Consider the following 13,735-nt stretch of genomic DNA (forward strand, 5'->3'; position numbering starts at 1 on the left):
TTTACAACTGTCTGAATCTGTCCAAATACTGCACTGGGAGTATAAACAATGAGCAGGAAACTTGGTTTTGTCAAGTTCCGTGGATAATCAGAAAAGATTCTTTGGAAGCAAACCCAAACTTGACTCAAACAAGACATTTAACCCGTCAGGCAGACTAGGCCCTTCAGGCCCCGCATCTCTCAACCCCACGGCAGTCTGTGCCAAGTTGCGGGCTGGCACTGTCTGCGGGGTCAGGCCCACGGGGGCCGGCCGGGTTCACTCACCGAGCAATCTTGATGTAGTAGTGTGTTGGCTTCGGCATCAGAAACTCGCCCGGTATTTCTACCTCTGCTGTCTGTGCCGAAAAATTACTCAGAAACCGACACTTCTCTTCTATGAGGAAGAATTTTGGAAGTTGCTTGGTTTTGGCTTCCAGAATTTTGATCCACTTTTTCAGTTTAGAAATAAGATTATGGAGCTTCATGGATCCTGGAACGCTGAAGTCAAAATCTTCAAAATAAAACATGAATAAACGTTTTCAGTCATCTGGGCTATTTCTAAGTCACCCCCAAAATCACCACTCAGGCACCTCCCGGCTGGAGCAGGCCTGTTTCTATCTAGTCTGGCACCACACCCCCGATCCCTCTTGCTCTTTAATGTGTGCATTGGGGCCTGAACAGGAGAGCAAAGTCCTGGTGTGGCGGCTCTCCAGTGCCAGAGACAGACCGCCCACCCAGACCCTCGGTCCAACACAACTCACTCCCTCCAGGAAGGGTGTGGGGACCCCAGGAGGCCCCCGCATAAACGTGTCAGCGCTGAGCCCCCTGCCACCCCTAAAAGGCACCGGAGCCCCTCGGCCACATGCAGAGGGCAGCTCCGAGGGCATGTGCTGCCCTGGGGAGCTCAGGCCCATGTACAAGCCTGCACAGCGATCCAGCAGAAGCCAGAGGAGAAACTATCCAGAGGACAAAACTGTAAATCAGCTCATCAGAAGGAATTAGGGCAGGAAATCAAAACGACAAAAATGAAAAACATACACTTTTTGCTTAAAGATTTCAAAACACTCTGGCTAGTGCAGTTCTCAAAGTTTACTTAAAAAGTCCTTCTTTTTAAAAGTGTCAATTCCAGCCCAAATTTAGCACCAGTGGTGGAGGGGATTCTTGTCCCCCAGCTTAGCTTGTCAGCACCCAAAGGTCGGGAAAAGCCCAACCTGTTGGAGACGCGGACTGATGGGGAGCCCTGAGGGGCACTGTCCTCTGCTGACAAGGACCAACTGTCCTGGGGCCAAGCCCCTCCACCGCCCTTCAGGTGTGCCCTCCTGCACGCTCACCTGCCCAGAGTCAGGTCGAGCGGGCTGCGCCTGGGCAGGGTCCTGTCATCTCTTCTCACTGCCTTGCTGGAGGCAGAGCCTCCCCACAACCCGGAGAGGATGGCCTCCCGCCAACCCCCCTGCCCCAGAGCTGCTGCAGGCTGGACTGCAGCTGAAGGCAGAGAAACCCGCTCAGGGGCCGAAAACCTGTGCAAACCTGTCCCCGGCGTGACCAGCACCCTGGCCAAGGTGCCGTCCTGTCTGTCACCAGGCTCCCTGCGGGGCCCATACAGCCACACCCACCCCTCCCGCCACCCCTACTGCCTGGCCACCGCTCCCCACTCTCCACCTCTGGTTATCAAGCTACTTCACAAAGATTTCGTGAACAAGGGTCATGCAGTACGTGTCCTTTTGAGAGTGGCTCTTTGCGTCAGTATCCGTTTCTTTACGGTTCACCCCAGTCACTATGTGTGACAACTGAAGGAAAACCGGTGAGGGGAGGGCTTTCCCTGGTGCGGGAAGAGCAGAGGGAGACTCACCGGTTGTGAACTGGCCCTTCAGCTTCTGGAAGACGGGGTCCTGAGCCGTGGCCTGCGCCCGCCTAGCCAGAGACTCGGAGGCCGCGCTGGAGAACATGGTGGAAACGTTGGACACGTTCTCCAGGCCCACTCCAAACGTGCTCACCAGCTTCTTGACAAAGTTTAGAGTGTGGGGGGTGATTTTGGCATCGGACACCGCTCCACTTTTCTCAAATGCGACAGAGTAACATTTCGCCAGGCCCTGCTGGAGCTGCCTGAGAACCTAGCAGAAAGAGACCAGACACAATTCACAAAAGAGAGCTCCTGACTCAAGCAGCCCACCTGCCCCAGAGCGTCTGACCAGCATGACCCCACCACCACCTAGGCGATGTATTTGGGGCCGACTCAGTGGGTGCGCCACACCGAGAGCTGTGTTTGTGACAACGTGGAGTAAGTGTCCTGAACATTAAAAAAAGAACAAAACCCCACTATTCTTTGGTCATGTACGTCCCCTTCTGTTGATTTACCACAGGAAAACCTCGCTCAGATGCCGCCGGTCACCGCCACATGCCTGTGTGGGCACACAGAGAGCACGGCCGTAACATGGGGGGCCTCATGGCCAATGGGGTAAGCATCTGGGCAATAAAAGCTGACTATTTTATCATAAGCTCACACAAACGCCATTAAGGGGGCAACCCTGCGGCTGAGAGATCCCTGAGAACCAACCCCTGCCGCTGGAGGTTACCGCAGCTGCCTCGACCCCACCCCCTCACGTCCACCGCCGCCACTGCCCGGGCCGCATGTGGCATGTGAGTGACTGAGCTCGTAACAGTGAGCAAAGCAAGCATTTTAAGGGCAGAAACAGTTGTCTCAATTTCATCCTCTTTTGAAATCTCCCACCTCAAATATTTAAGGCCTCACTAGTGTGCAGACATTAACTCTGCCTATTCCATTGTTTAACTCACAACAAATACATAAAACGACCAGGCAGCTCACTGAAGATCACACGGCCACAAAAGCATACAGAACAACACTCGAGATCACGTCCAAATACCTCTTCGTGCCAGTTTTCTCGGAACCAGACCATCTGATCGACGATGCCTTCCAGGGAAGACAGAAGGGTTGGGTGCAGTTCCCGCTGCATGTGCATGATTCGGCTGCAGCGCCACATGGGTGCTGTTGCTCTTATGGGCCCTGGATCTGATGCAGAATGGGACTGGTTACCCACTGAACTTGGCTGCTGCTGTCCAGAATCTGAGAGCAACACACACAACGCCAATGTCAGCGCAAAACTGACCGATGCTAGAGCTCGGCGCTCTAGAGGACCCACCGGCCAAAGGAACGCTGGTTCCTGCCAGTGCGCTAACACACCACGAGGCCGCTTCCCAGGCCTGCATGGGAGAACGCCTGGTTCTCAGGAGAGGGGCAGGAGGGACTTGGGCACAGGGAGTCTGAGGGTCTAGAGCCAGCTGCCACGAGTTCAGCAGAACGCGTACCGTTGAGAGAGAGAGCAGACGCGGCGGCGTGCTGGCAGGGGGACCAGCAGAGCCTGCACAAGTGCTCGCTGCACTCTCTTAACTTGACTCTGCACATGAACATTTCTTAAATGTCTAGAAAAAGTATTTGGCAATACATTCCTTATAGTGTAGCTCAGACAACCTAAAGGTATTTAACAAGCAAGTCTACACTGTTCAGCTAGGAAAGCTAAATCACATGTGTAAAATGGTATTTTTGAAAAACACAGTCACTTGCTATAAGAGAAATGATATTAAAATGCCCTGAATCCCATTTTTCTAGCTTCAAGTTCACTGAATAAAAAGTGTTCATTTTCAAATGACCAAACCATGAGTCCCCCTAGTGGGCGCCAGGAGGTGAGAGCTGCAATGTGCTGTGCAATCTCCTAACCTACCCAGTTCACGGCAGGAGAGCGCCCACTGGCCGTCCCAGGTGCCCGCTTGTTTACAAAGCCTGGTCTCACAGCATGAGCGTCAGCATATTAAAAATTTTGAAGCAAACAGCCCTTTACTTGTTTACAAAGTACTATGCTTAGTGGGCAGCTGAAACCATCAAGTGAGTTATTTCTTTACATACTGGGACTTGAATCGATATAGATTTAAAATATTTTTTGAGTATATTTGACATCTAGTAAGATAGATTTCTATGCTGATTCTTCTGACAGCTGAAGCTACTCCTTATAACCTAAGTAACACAAACATAGTAACTAACATTTATACTGGTTACCAGGATGTACTAATGACAAATAAGGCAAGTTATCTGTAATTACCTACAGCTAAAAATTCCATAAATGATTTCTACTTAAGGATCAAATCACTCAGGTAAATGGACATCCGATTACATTAGGGCAAAGGAGAGCCGTACACTTCACTCCAGAGATCAGGCTCTGCCGCCCGCTCATGGCTGAGAGAAGGCCAGCGCCGCGGTAGGAAGCCCATCAGCTGTGGGGCTGGCATGTGTCCCCATCCTGGTGGACGGGATGCCCCACGGAACGAGCCCTCAACAGCCTGGCCCCCCCCCGAGACGTACCGCTCTTGTAGCGTTCCCGCTGCTCTATCTTCAGGGTCAGGTACAGGGTCCGGATGGGAAAGTAGACAGCCTGGGGATACACTCGTCCGACCTGCTCAGAGACAAGGGGTAATGAAGAGCACAGCTCACCACTGGGCTTCTGCACGAAGCCAGTTCCTAGCAAAGTAACTGATGTGAAATCATGAGTGGGTAACCTGTCTGCACTTGGACCAAGGAAGCTAATACTGCACCCCAATCTAATACAAAGGCCAGGTTAAACAGCAGGTAAAACATCCAGCTGAGCTTTTGAAGATCCAAGAAAGGATCAACACCACGCATCCTTTTCAATGGTTCTGCCCAGGACACTGGCAACACACAAGCCACACTTTCACGTGACTGAATAAACTTCAGGAAGGTAAACGCCCAAGTCCCTGGATCTCACTCAGGCAAACAGGAAAACACAGAACAACACTAGTTGGTCTTGTAGTTGGCACAGCTCACCGGCAATTGTGGAATGGCTTTTCAGTGAGTAACTTTACTCTGCACAACTGCAGCAAGGAGCCTGAAATGTTTCTATTTACCCTAAGAAAACGCAGCTTCCCCAAATTGGGGTTACAGGGCTCCTTCCAAAGGGCTGAGGAGACATTCCTGCGCTCTGGCACAGGCCACGGACTGGCTGGCTAACGTACATTAAGAGACGTTCACTGAATGACAACACAAATAAGTAAGTTGATGCCAAGTAAAATGCCAGTATCCAGAAACACAGCTATCTCCTCTCAAGGAAAAAAGAGAGAAACCATTTCTGGGTACAACACAAACGACCACCACATGTAAAAAGCAAAGTAAACTGACAGAACGATGAGCGTCATATTCCTAAGTGCCTGGTGCCGACGCTCCTTGTTCATGAAAAGTTACATGACTGTAATTCTATAAAAGGAAGCACAGTCAAAGGTGCTGTATGTATCCCAGATTGAAGTGTCTCTCAATTTTTACTGTTTGGGTCCCTCCTCTAACCCCAGTCTTTTCTTAGGAAAGGAACATTCCGGAACCATTCTGAAATAATGGTCATGAAAGCTCCCTGTCCAATGCCCCGCTCCCAATCCCAGTGCCCACAGCCGCCGGCCTCTGACAGCCGCAGCCCAGCTCTCCCGAGGGCAGCAGCCTCCCCAGTCCTGGGCGCATTTACCCTGGAGGGAAGCTCTGAGGACCTCCCAGCACTGGCAGGAGACCAGCTACAACCCGCCAGGCATGCGCTTCACTGTGACTCCCTCTCAGAGTACTCGCTAGCAATCTTACGTTATAAGGGAATGTTGATTTTACTTGCATCTTACATGGCAACGTGTTCAAGCAAAGAAATTACCATTTTCATACTGTTACACTACAGCAGATTATTTCACTTCAACCCTGATATATTCTCCAATCACATTTAATTGTGCTTTATAGCAAGTGCTATCTAAAAGTGTACATGTTCCCATGTCTTTGACCCATTTTCCATACTTTGAGCTTGCACATTTTCTTTCTGGAAAAAAGAACATGAAAGAAAGACATAACTCATTTGTGAACAAAGATCCCTTGTGATTCCGACCTGGCTAATGAGGTTCAGAAGCAGCTTCCCTTCAGAGCCCACCAGGCAGGTGAGCAGCTGGGGGATCCAGGCCAGCCACTGGATGGGTGGCACGCCAATGCAGTACTTGTCCACAGCGTCTGCCAGCGTGTTTTTGTCATCGTCGAAACTCAGAAGCCAGAGCACCTAAGAGGGAAGGAAAAAGTCTAGAGCTGAATGAAAATTCAGAGGCCTGTGAGTGACTTTTTCCCAGCACTGAAATACCATAGATGGCAGTTTTACTGGAAACATATCGCTACTGCTCAAGAGATAAATAAAACTAAAAATCTGAATAAAGTTTTGTCTAAATTTACTTTACTGCCAATTACTCACTGGCCTAATCAGCTTGGCCAGTGGCAGTAAAGAGGCAAGAGGGGACGGCTCCAGCCGCCCACCTGCCGAGTCGCCTCCTGCTCTCACCAAGACACAGAGACTTCAGCTGAACACCTCAGAGGAGCTGCCCTAGGACAAGGTAAGCCACAGCCTGGCAGCTTAGTGTCCAAGGATGTCTGAAGCAACATCTGGAAACAGCAAATTTGGAGTCAGATACTTAAGCAGTTTCTTCATGTGACAACATCTGTTTTGTTTCTACAGTCAGCTGTAACCACTATGTGCTGATGATGTACATTCCAAATTTTGTCATCACATCAAGGAATTCTAAAAAAATCCAAAGCTTGAATGGACAAAATGGTAAAGGAGAAAAATTCTTAAGCTTTCTGCGAGAATTAATCCTGGGTTGTATTTAAGTTTCTTGGCAGGCAGGAGCCGGAGCAGCACTGAAGGACTCTCAAGCTGATGGTCATCAGTGGGCACATGTCAAACTGCCAATCTGTGCCCAGCACTCCCTTGGGGCAGCGCAGGAGAAAGCCAGCAACTGTGGCCTCACCCATAGTGTGTGCAGAAATCATGGGATTCAACGTGACCTGCAACTGGAGCTGACAGGCTCTATGACCATGTGCACTGGCCCTACAGGTGAGAGACCAGAATCTAAAGGGGGTCTAGCGGGTAAGCTCTCCTTGCAGACCCTCACCAGCCTGCAGAAACTCCGTCCAGTGTGCGATCCCACAGAGAACACTGGACCTGAGACCTACGACCCAGACTCCAGGCTTGCTTTTGCTGCTTAAATGTCCTTATCCAGGCCTCAGTTTCCTCAGTGTTAAAATTGAACTTTGTAGAGTGATGAGAATGGAGAGTTAGGATATGAAACAAGCCTCCACCAAGCATGGATTTGGAAACAGCCAAGTTATCATCCAAACTTAAAAGCTACCAGATGGATCTTTGGTCAAAGCTAATTCTTTTGGCCTCACCTTGGCTAAGTATTTCCTTGATTTGCTCTCATTCTGATGCCGGCATGCATGCAGGTAACAGGTAATAGCAGATACTCCAAGATGCAGCTGCCGCTCCTTCACAAAGATGTTCTCCAGGTAATCGCCCCACATGGCCCAAGCTTTCACCAGCACATCATGCATTTGCACAGCTGCAGAAAAAGCTTTGTTTGCCTCCTCTGACCTGTGAGAATGCAAATCAAAACATTAATTTGGTTTACTTTTCAGGTGAACTACGCATACATAAAATCAACCATTTTAAAGTGAATGACAGTTCAGTGGCCTTTAGTACATTCATACAATTTGGACATGTAAGTTGTGCACCTACTACCACTATGTATTGGGTTGGCCAAGAAGTCCATATAGTCTTTTATATAAAAGACATATTTTTCATTTTCACCAAAAACTTTATTGACTTGGATGTTCTGCGTATGTCTGCTATCTCCCCCACACTATAACGTTGGTTGTTCTCAATTAATGTCTCAATTTGATCACTATATTCAACTGGTCTACCTGACCGTGGAGCATTGTCCAGCAAGAAATCTCCAGCACAAAACTTCACAAACCACTTCTGACACATTCAATCAGTCACAGCACCTTCTCCACACACTGCACAAATTTTTTGTGTTTCAGTTGCATTTTTACCTTTCATGAAGTAATAAAACATAACAGGCTGGAATGTTGCATATTTTCTTCCATCTTCAATATTAAAATAGCTATCCAAAAATTCACCAATTTTGATAAGCTTTTTTAATGCACACTGATGTGACAGCTGTCACAATACAATCTAACAAAACTGTTTCAAATGAATTAAAGACAACTACAAACTACTAGAGCCATCGCACAGAAAAAACCAAACAAACTTTTTGGCCAATCCAATAGTTCCAAAGTATTTCGCCACCCCAAAAGAAAACCCCTCACCATTAAGCAACAATTCTTCATTACCTACAACCTCTGGCGACCACCAATCTGCCTGTTGTCTTTGTATATTTACTAACCTGTATATTTCACGTTAAGGGAATCACACGTCAGCTGATTTTGTGTGTGTCTGGCTTTTAACTTAGCACAGAGTTTGAGACTCGTTCATGTGTAGCGTGAATGAGTACTTTAATCCTTTTTATAACTAAATACTATTCGACTACCTATATATGCCACATTTTGCTCACCCATTCATTTAAGCTGTTTTGACACTCTAGCTACTGTGAACAAGTACCTATGTGAGTATCTGTTTTCAACTCTTTGGGGTATATAACAAGAAGTGAAACTGTTGGGTCATGATAATCTTACATTTAATTTTTTGAGAAATTGCCAAACTGTTTTCCACAGTGGTTGCACCATGTTAGTAACGTACCAAGACATCAAAGAGAACTATGCACCCATGTCCCTTATAAATACAGATGCAAACATCCTTGACAAAATCTTAGCAAACCAAACCCAATAGCATATTTAAAGGATTACACACAGTGACTAAGTGGGATTTACCCCAGCAATGCAAGGAATGGTCCAACATGCAATTATCAACCCATACAATGTATCACACTAACAGAATGAAAGAGAAGCACATCAAATCAGTTGACGAAGAAAAAACATTTGACAAAAATCTAACACCTTTTCATGGTAAAAACAGTCAACAAACTAGGAACAGAGTAAACTACCTCAATATGATATGATAAAGGTCGTATGAGAAGCCCACAGCTAACATCACACTGGATGATGAATGACTGAGAGGCTTTTCTCTGAGACCAGGGACAAGACGAGGACGCACACCCACTTTCACCACTTCTATTTAAACTTAGTGCTAGAATTCTTAGCCAGAGCTATCAGGCATGCAGATTGAAAGGAAAATGCACACTATCTTTTATTTGCAGATTACGCAACCTAACGCATAGAAAACCCTCAAGAATTCACAAAAGAACTATGGTAGCAAATAAATACAGGAAAGTTGAAAAATCAATATTTAAAATCCAGTTGTATTTCTATACCTTAGTAATGGACAATCTAAAAATAAAATTTAAAAAAAATTGTAATATCAAAAAGAATAAAAATTAACATAAAAAATGCAAGACTTGTATAATGAAAACTATAAAATGTTGTTGAATGAAACCTAAAGATGACTTCAGTAGATGAACTCTCTATTCATGGATTAAAGGCTTAACATAGCTGCAGCGGCAATACGTCCCCAAGTTAATGGACAGACTCAGTGCAATCCCTGTCCTAATTCCAACTGCCTTTTCTTGTAGAAATAAATAACCTAAAATTCACATGGAAATATAAAGGACCCCAAAAAGCCAAAACAATCTTGACAAAGAACAAACTTGGAAGAACACTTCCCAATTTCAAAACTTACTGCCAAGCAGCTGCAATCAAGACGGTGTCACGCCAGGACAAGGACGACACAGAGCTGAGTGACCAGGGATACATTTTTGTTTAACTGACTCAGAGTTAAGGCCATTTGATGGGGAAAAGAACAGTCTTTCCAACAAACAGTCCTGGGACAACATGGTACGCACAGGCTACAGAGATGAATTTTGGGCCACCACCTTCATGCCACATAGAAAATTAACTCAAAATGGATTTAAGGTGTAAATATAAGAGCTAAACTTATAAAACTCTTAGAAGAAACAAAAGATGTAAACGCACAGGACCTTTGGGTTAGGCAACAGTGTCAGATACGAAACCAAAAGTACAAGCAATAAAGAAAAAAATAAATCGGATTCACCAAATGATAAACTTCGTGCATTAAGGACACTATCAAAAAAGTAAAAACACTGCCTACATAATGTGAGAAAACCTTTTCAAATGATGTATCTGAAAGAAACATATCCAGACATGTAAGAACTAGAAGTCAACAAAGTGTCAAATAACCCAATTTAAAAATGGGCAAAGTAACTGAATAGATATTTCTCTAGAGAAGATATATAAATGGCCCCAAAAGCACCTAAAAGATGCTGAACTCCCTTAGTCTCTAGAAAAATGCAAATAAAACCCGCAGTGAGATACCACTTCACACTCACCAGGACAACCTTAACCAGAAAAGTGGGAAATAACAAGTGCTGGCAAGGAGATTATGGTTTCCAGGGAAGAAGCTGGAAACTGCCAACGGTCCAGCAGGAATTAAGACGGAGCACCTACTGCAGAAAACAAGCAGTTTCTCAAATGACAGAAAACTATCAGGGGACCCAGCAATTCCCCCTCTATGTACTGATATGTACCCAGGAAAACGGAAACCACGCTCACACACAACCTAGAACGTAAATGTCACAGCAGTGTTATTCATCACAGCTAACAAGTGGAAACAGCCCCAGTGCCCATCAACTGCTGAAGGAAAACTAAAACGTGAATATACAATAGAACAGCATTTGGCAATGAAAAGGAACAGGCCCCGATACATGCCACAGCATGGGTAACCTTGAAAACATTATGCTAAGAAGCCAGATTCAAAGGTCACGTTGCGTATAATTCTATTTGTATGAAATGTGGAGAACAGGCAAATCGCAGAGACAGAAAGTAGACTAGTGGTTGTCAGAGGACAAAGGGAGGGAAGAAAAGGAAGTGACTGCTAAGAGTATGGGGTTTCTTTTTGGGGATGATGGAAATGTTCTAGCATTAGCCAATGGTGATGGTTGTACAATATTGTGAATATACTAAAACCCACTGAGTTGCACACTTTCAAATGGTGTATTCGTGTGAATTTAAAAAATATTTTAAGAGAATAAATCCCTTTTATCTTGACAAAATCACTTCGTTACTTAAAAATAAACTTAAAGGCAAATGCTATAAAAATGTGAAAAGTAGGCTTTAAAAGGTTCTATGTATGGCAACAGGTAGCATCTCATTTGCATATTTTTATAAAATTTCGTCTGATGTTCATTTCTCTAAAACAGGGCTTAGCTACCCTTTTCTGCAACAGGCCAGTTAGAAAATGGCTTAGGCTTTGCAAGCCATGTAATTTCTGTCACAACTCAGCGCTGTGGCCACATCATAAACAGCCACAGACACATCAGCAGTGGGGGGGTGTTCCAATACACCACTTACGAAAGCCAGACACTGGCTGGGTTTGGCCATAGGTGACTGACCCCCTGCTCCAAAATAAGACTCTTTTCTCTAAAAGGGATCAACTCTGCTCCCCAATAGCATGCTGAGAAAACGGAGAAATGCATCCATGTCACCAGCTGTTCTGTTTTCAAACAACTCCTTTTTAAGAAGCTTTTAAGTACTACACAACAAACTGGCTTACCCATTGGCTCTAAGTTCACGATCTCTGCAGAGGTATGGCACCTGTAATATCACACCTGGCAACCACCACTGAATCATGCCCATTTCCAGCCTGACCTTCACCTTGGCTTCAATAATAACTAACCATTTAGAAAATCTGACGGGTTATTCCTTACTCCCCGCGTCCCACCCGTAATGTACGTACTTGTTGATCTGAGCCAAGAACATGCCCTTCAGCGCATAAAACTCCGCTGTCATCTCTTTTGTGAAGTATTTTAAGTTTGTAGATTCTATAACTTCAAGGCCCTGTTTAAAAAATTTGTGTAGAAAAAAAGTTCTTGAAAGTTCTTGAAATTTCTACACAATATTAATATAACAACTTCATTAAAATATTTATCTAGGCAATAAATCCTAAAGGTCACTGACAAATGTACTTTGACAACAGATTTGCTTACCACGAAGATTCATTGACTAACAAGAAATATTTAAGCTGAATCACTAAATGCCAAATTCAGTCCTAGATACCTTAAGGGTATTATTTTCTCCGAGCTTTATATGTCTAATCAGTTTCTAATCATTGTTTTTATTAATATTCCTCTGAACATAGCCAAAATCTACCTTGCAGCACCTTCATATTTCTGTTCTTAATTTTTTTTCCTTAAATGCATTAACCCAGTACATGGTCAAACAGAAACAATAAAGCGTATTTCAAATACTCAAGGGGTGCCTTTCCCATTCTTGTGTAGGAAGGCCTGTGTCCCCTCTACCGAGACTGTGTTTGTAGAAGCTCTAACGCCCCTCCCTGCAACCTGAGCCAGCAGCGCCCACAGGGACACCCGGGTCCTCCTCCTCCAGACTCGCAGACTCTACCTGCATACACTCATTTTTCCCCATGACTCCCGCCAGCTGGAGGTAGCACTTGACTTGCTGTCGAATCTTCTGGAAGCAATCCACAATAGGAACAGTTGGAATAGTATGAATACGACTTAATATATCCAACGCTACATTGACGAGTCCTTGTTTTCGGGCAATTTTTCCATACTGAATGATCGCTGAAGCTGAAGCGTGAACCCCAAGCATGGCGTTATTTGAACTTGGATCATGCTGAGAACTATTTTCATACGCAGTTACAATAGCTAGAAAGCAAAAAAAAAATGACTTCTCAGTATATGCCAAACATTTTCAAAGTATACCATGATAACGCTTAAATAAAAAGGGAAAACGAACACACATGGCTTATGAAAATGGAAAGCTCTGTGATAAACTCTCGTTACTTTTCTTTGTATTTTATATCAAAAGAAGATATAAAAAGCACTAACACTGAGCTGAGGGTTCGCATCTTGGCTAAGTCAGGACAGCCATGAGCAGAGGGGGCCAGAAAACTGGAGAAGGCCACACACTGCCATGTGAGAGCAGCTCTTCCTTGGGGAAGAGGGCGGGGGGGGGGGCGCAGCTGTAAAACAAAGAGCCACATCCCAGAGCTCCAATGGCACTGGCCCAAGCCCCCGATGCAACCAGCAGCGAGTGTCAAGCAGTGTTTCTGTTCTAGCGAGAAAAATTCAACAGGTAGGAAAAAAAATCCTTCCCATCTTTTACCACCTTCATCTTTGCCTCGCCATACCACCATCTCCCATACCCACCAAAAAATAGAAAATATGGTAAAAGAAAAACCAAAACAATAGCCCCAGCTGGTGTGGCTCAGTGGATTTAGTGCCAGCCTGAGAACCAAAGAAAAATCAAAACAAAGGCAACACATGAAACCAGAACAGTGGGATGTCTGGAAAATTACATGATGAATGCATGCTGGACCAGGTAGGTTTACCCTGGTAATGATGCTGTCGCCACATGAAGACGCTGCTCCAGTGGGACAAGTCGTCAGACACGATGGGCAGCCTGTTCCTCCACGTCTTCACCACCGTCTTCATGTCGTGCAGGCTGTTGTTCCTCCCCAGGTTGGTTGGCTGCAAGCCTGCGTTGATTTGCGCGGCTTCCTGAAGTTCAATGATTTGCTGGGCGGCCTGAAGGAGACCAACATGAGAGATCCCACAGTAAGCATTACATCAAAGCTCACACGAGAAAATAAACCAGCCTTTCATGGATCTGGTTTACTGCAAAGATCTCACAATTTGATTATGAAAAGAAGCAGTCTAACTTATACAGATACCTTAGAGTCTACATTTTGCTTATTCTTCACCCCCAGCACTGTGCTCCTGATCCCCTCAATCTTAAAACCTGAGCTGCAGCCACTGTGAAACAGGAGATG

The 13,735-nt window shown here is 45.4% G+C and overlaps 1 protein-coding gene across 6 annotated transcripts in view; it reads right to left on the bottom strand.

The window, feature by feature from the left end:
- Positions 1-13,735, bottom strand: part of TRRAP (transformation/transcription domain associated protein) — a 121,837-nt gene that overhangs the window by 10,515 nt on the left and 97,587 nt on the right. For 2 of the 6 annotated variants that reach the window (XM_054568520.1, XM_054568517.1), the window contains 9 exons: positions 13,295-13,490; positions 12,343-12,608; positions 11,678-11,778; positions 7,240-7,441; positions 5,915-6,079; positions 4,351-4,441; positions 2,861-3,060; positions 1,828-2,089; positions 264-489 (listed from right to left, as the gene is read on the bottom strand). In XM_054568520.1, coding sequence (XP_054424495.1) covers positions 264-489; positions 1,828-2,089; positions 2,861-3,060; positions 4,351-4,441; positions 5,915-6,079; positions 7,240-7,441; positions 11,678-11,778; positions 12,343-12,608; positions 13,295-13,490 — 1,709 coding nt within the window. Of the gene's footprint in view, positions 1-263; positions 490-1,827; positions 2,090-2,860; positions 3,061-4,350; positions 4,442-5,914; positions 6,080-7,239; positions 7,442-11,677; positions 11,779-12,342; positions 12,609-13,261; positions 13,491-13,735 lie in introns of all 6 variants that reach the window. The other 4 variants (XM_054568519.1, XM_054568516.1, XM_054568521.1 and 1 more) reach the window with 3 other exon arrangements.

Source organism: Pteronotus mesoamericanus, unplaced genomic scaffold (genome assembly GCF_021234165.1).
Source record: "Pteronotus mesoamericanus isolate MK-2021 breed Mesoamerican mustached bat unplaced genomic scaffold, CSHL_Meso_final contig_2, whole genome shotgun sequence".
Taxonomy (NCBI): Eukaryota; Metazoa; Chordata; class Mammalia; order Chiroptera; family Mormoopidae; genus Pteronotus; species Pteronotus mesoamericanus.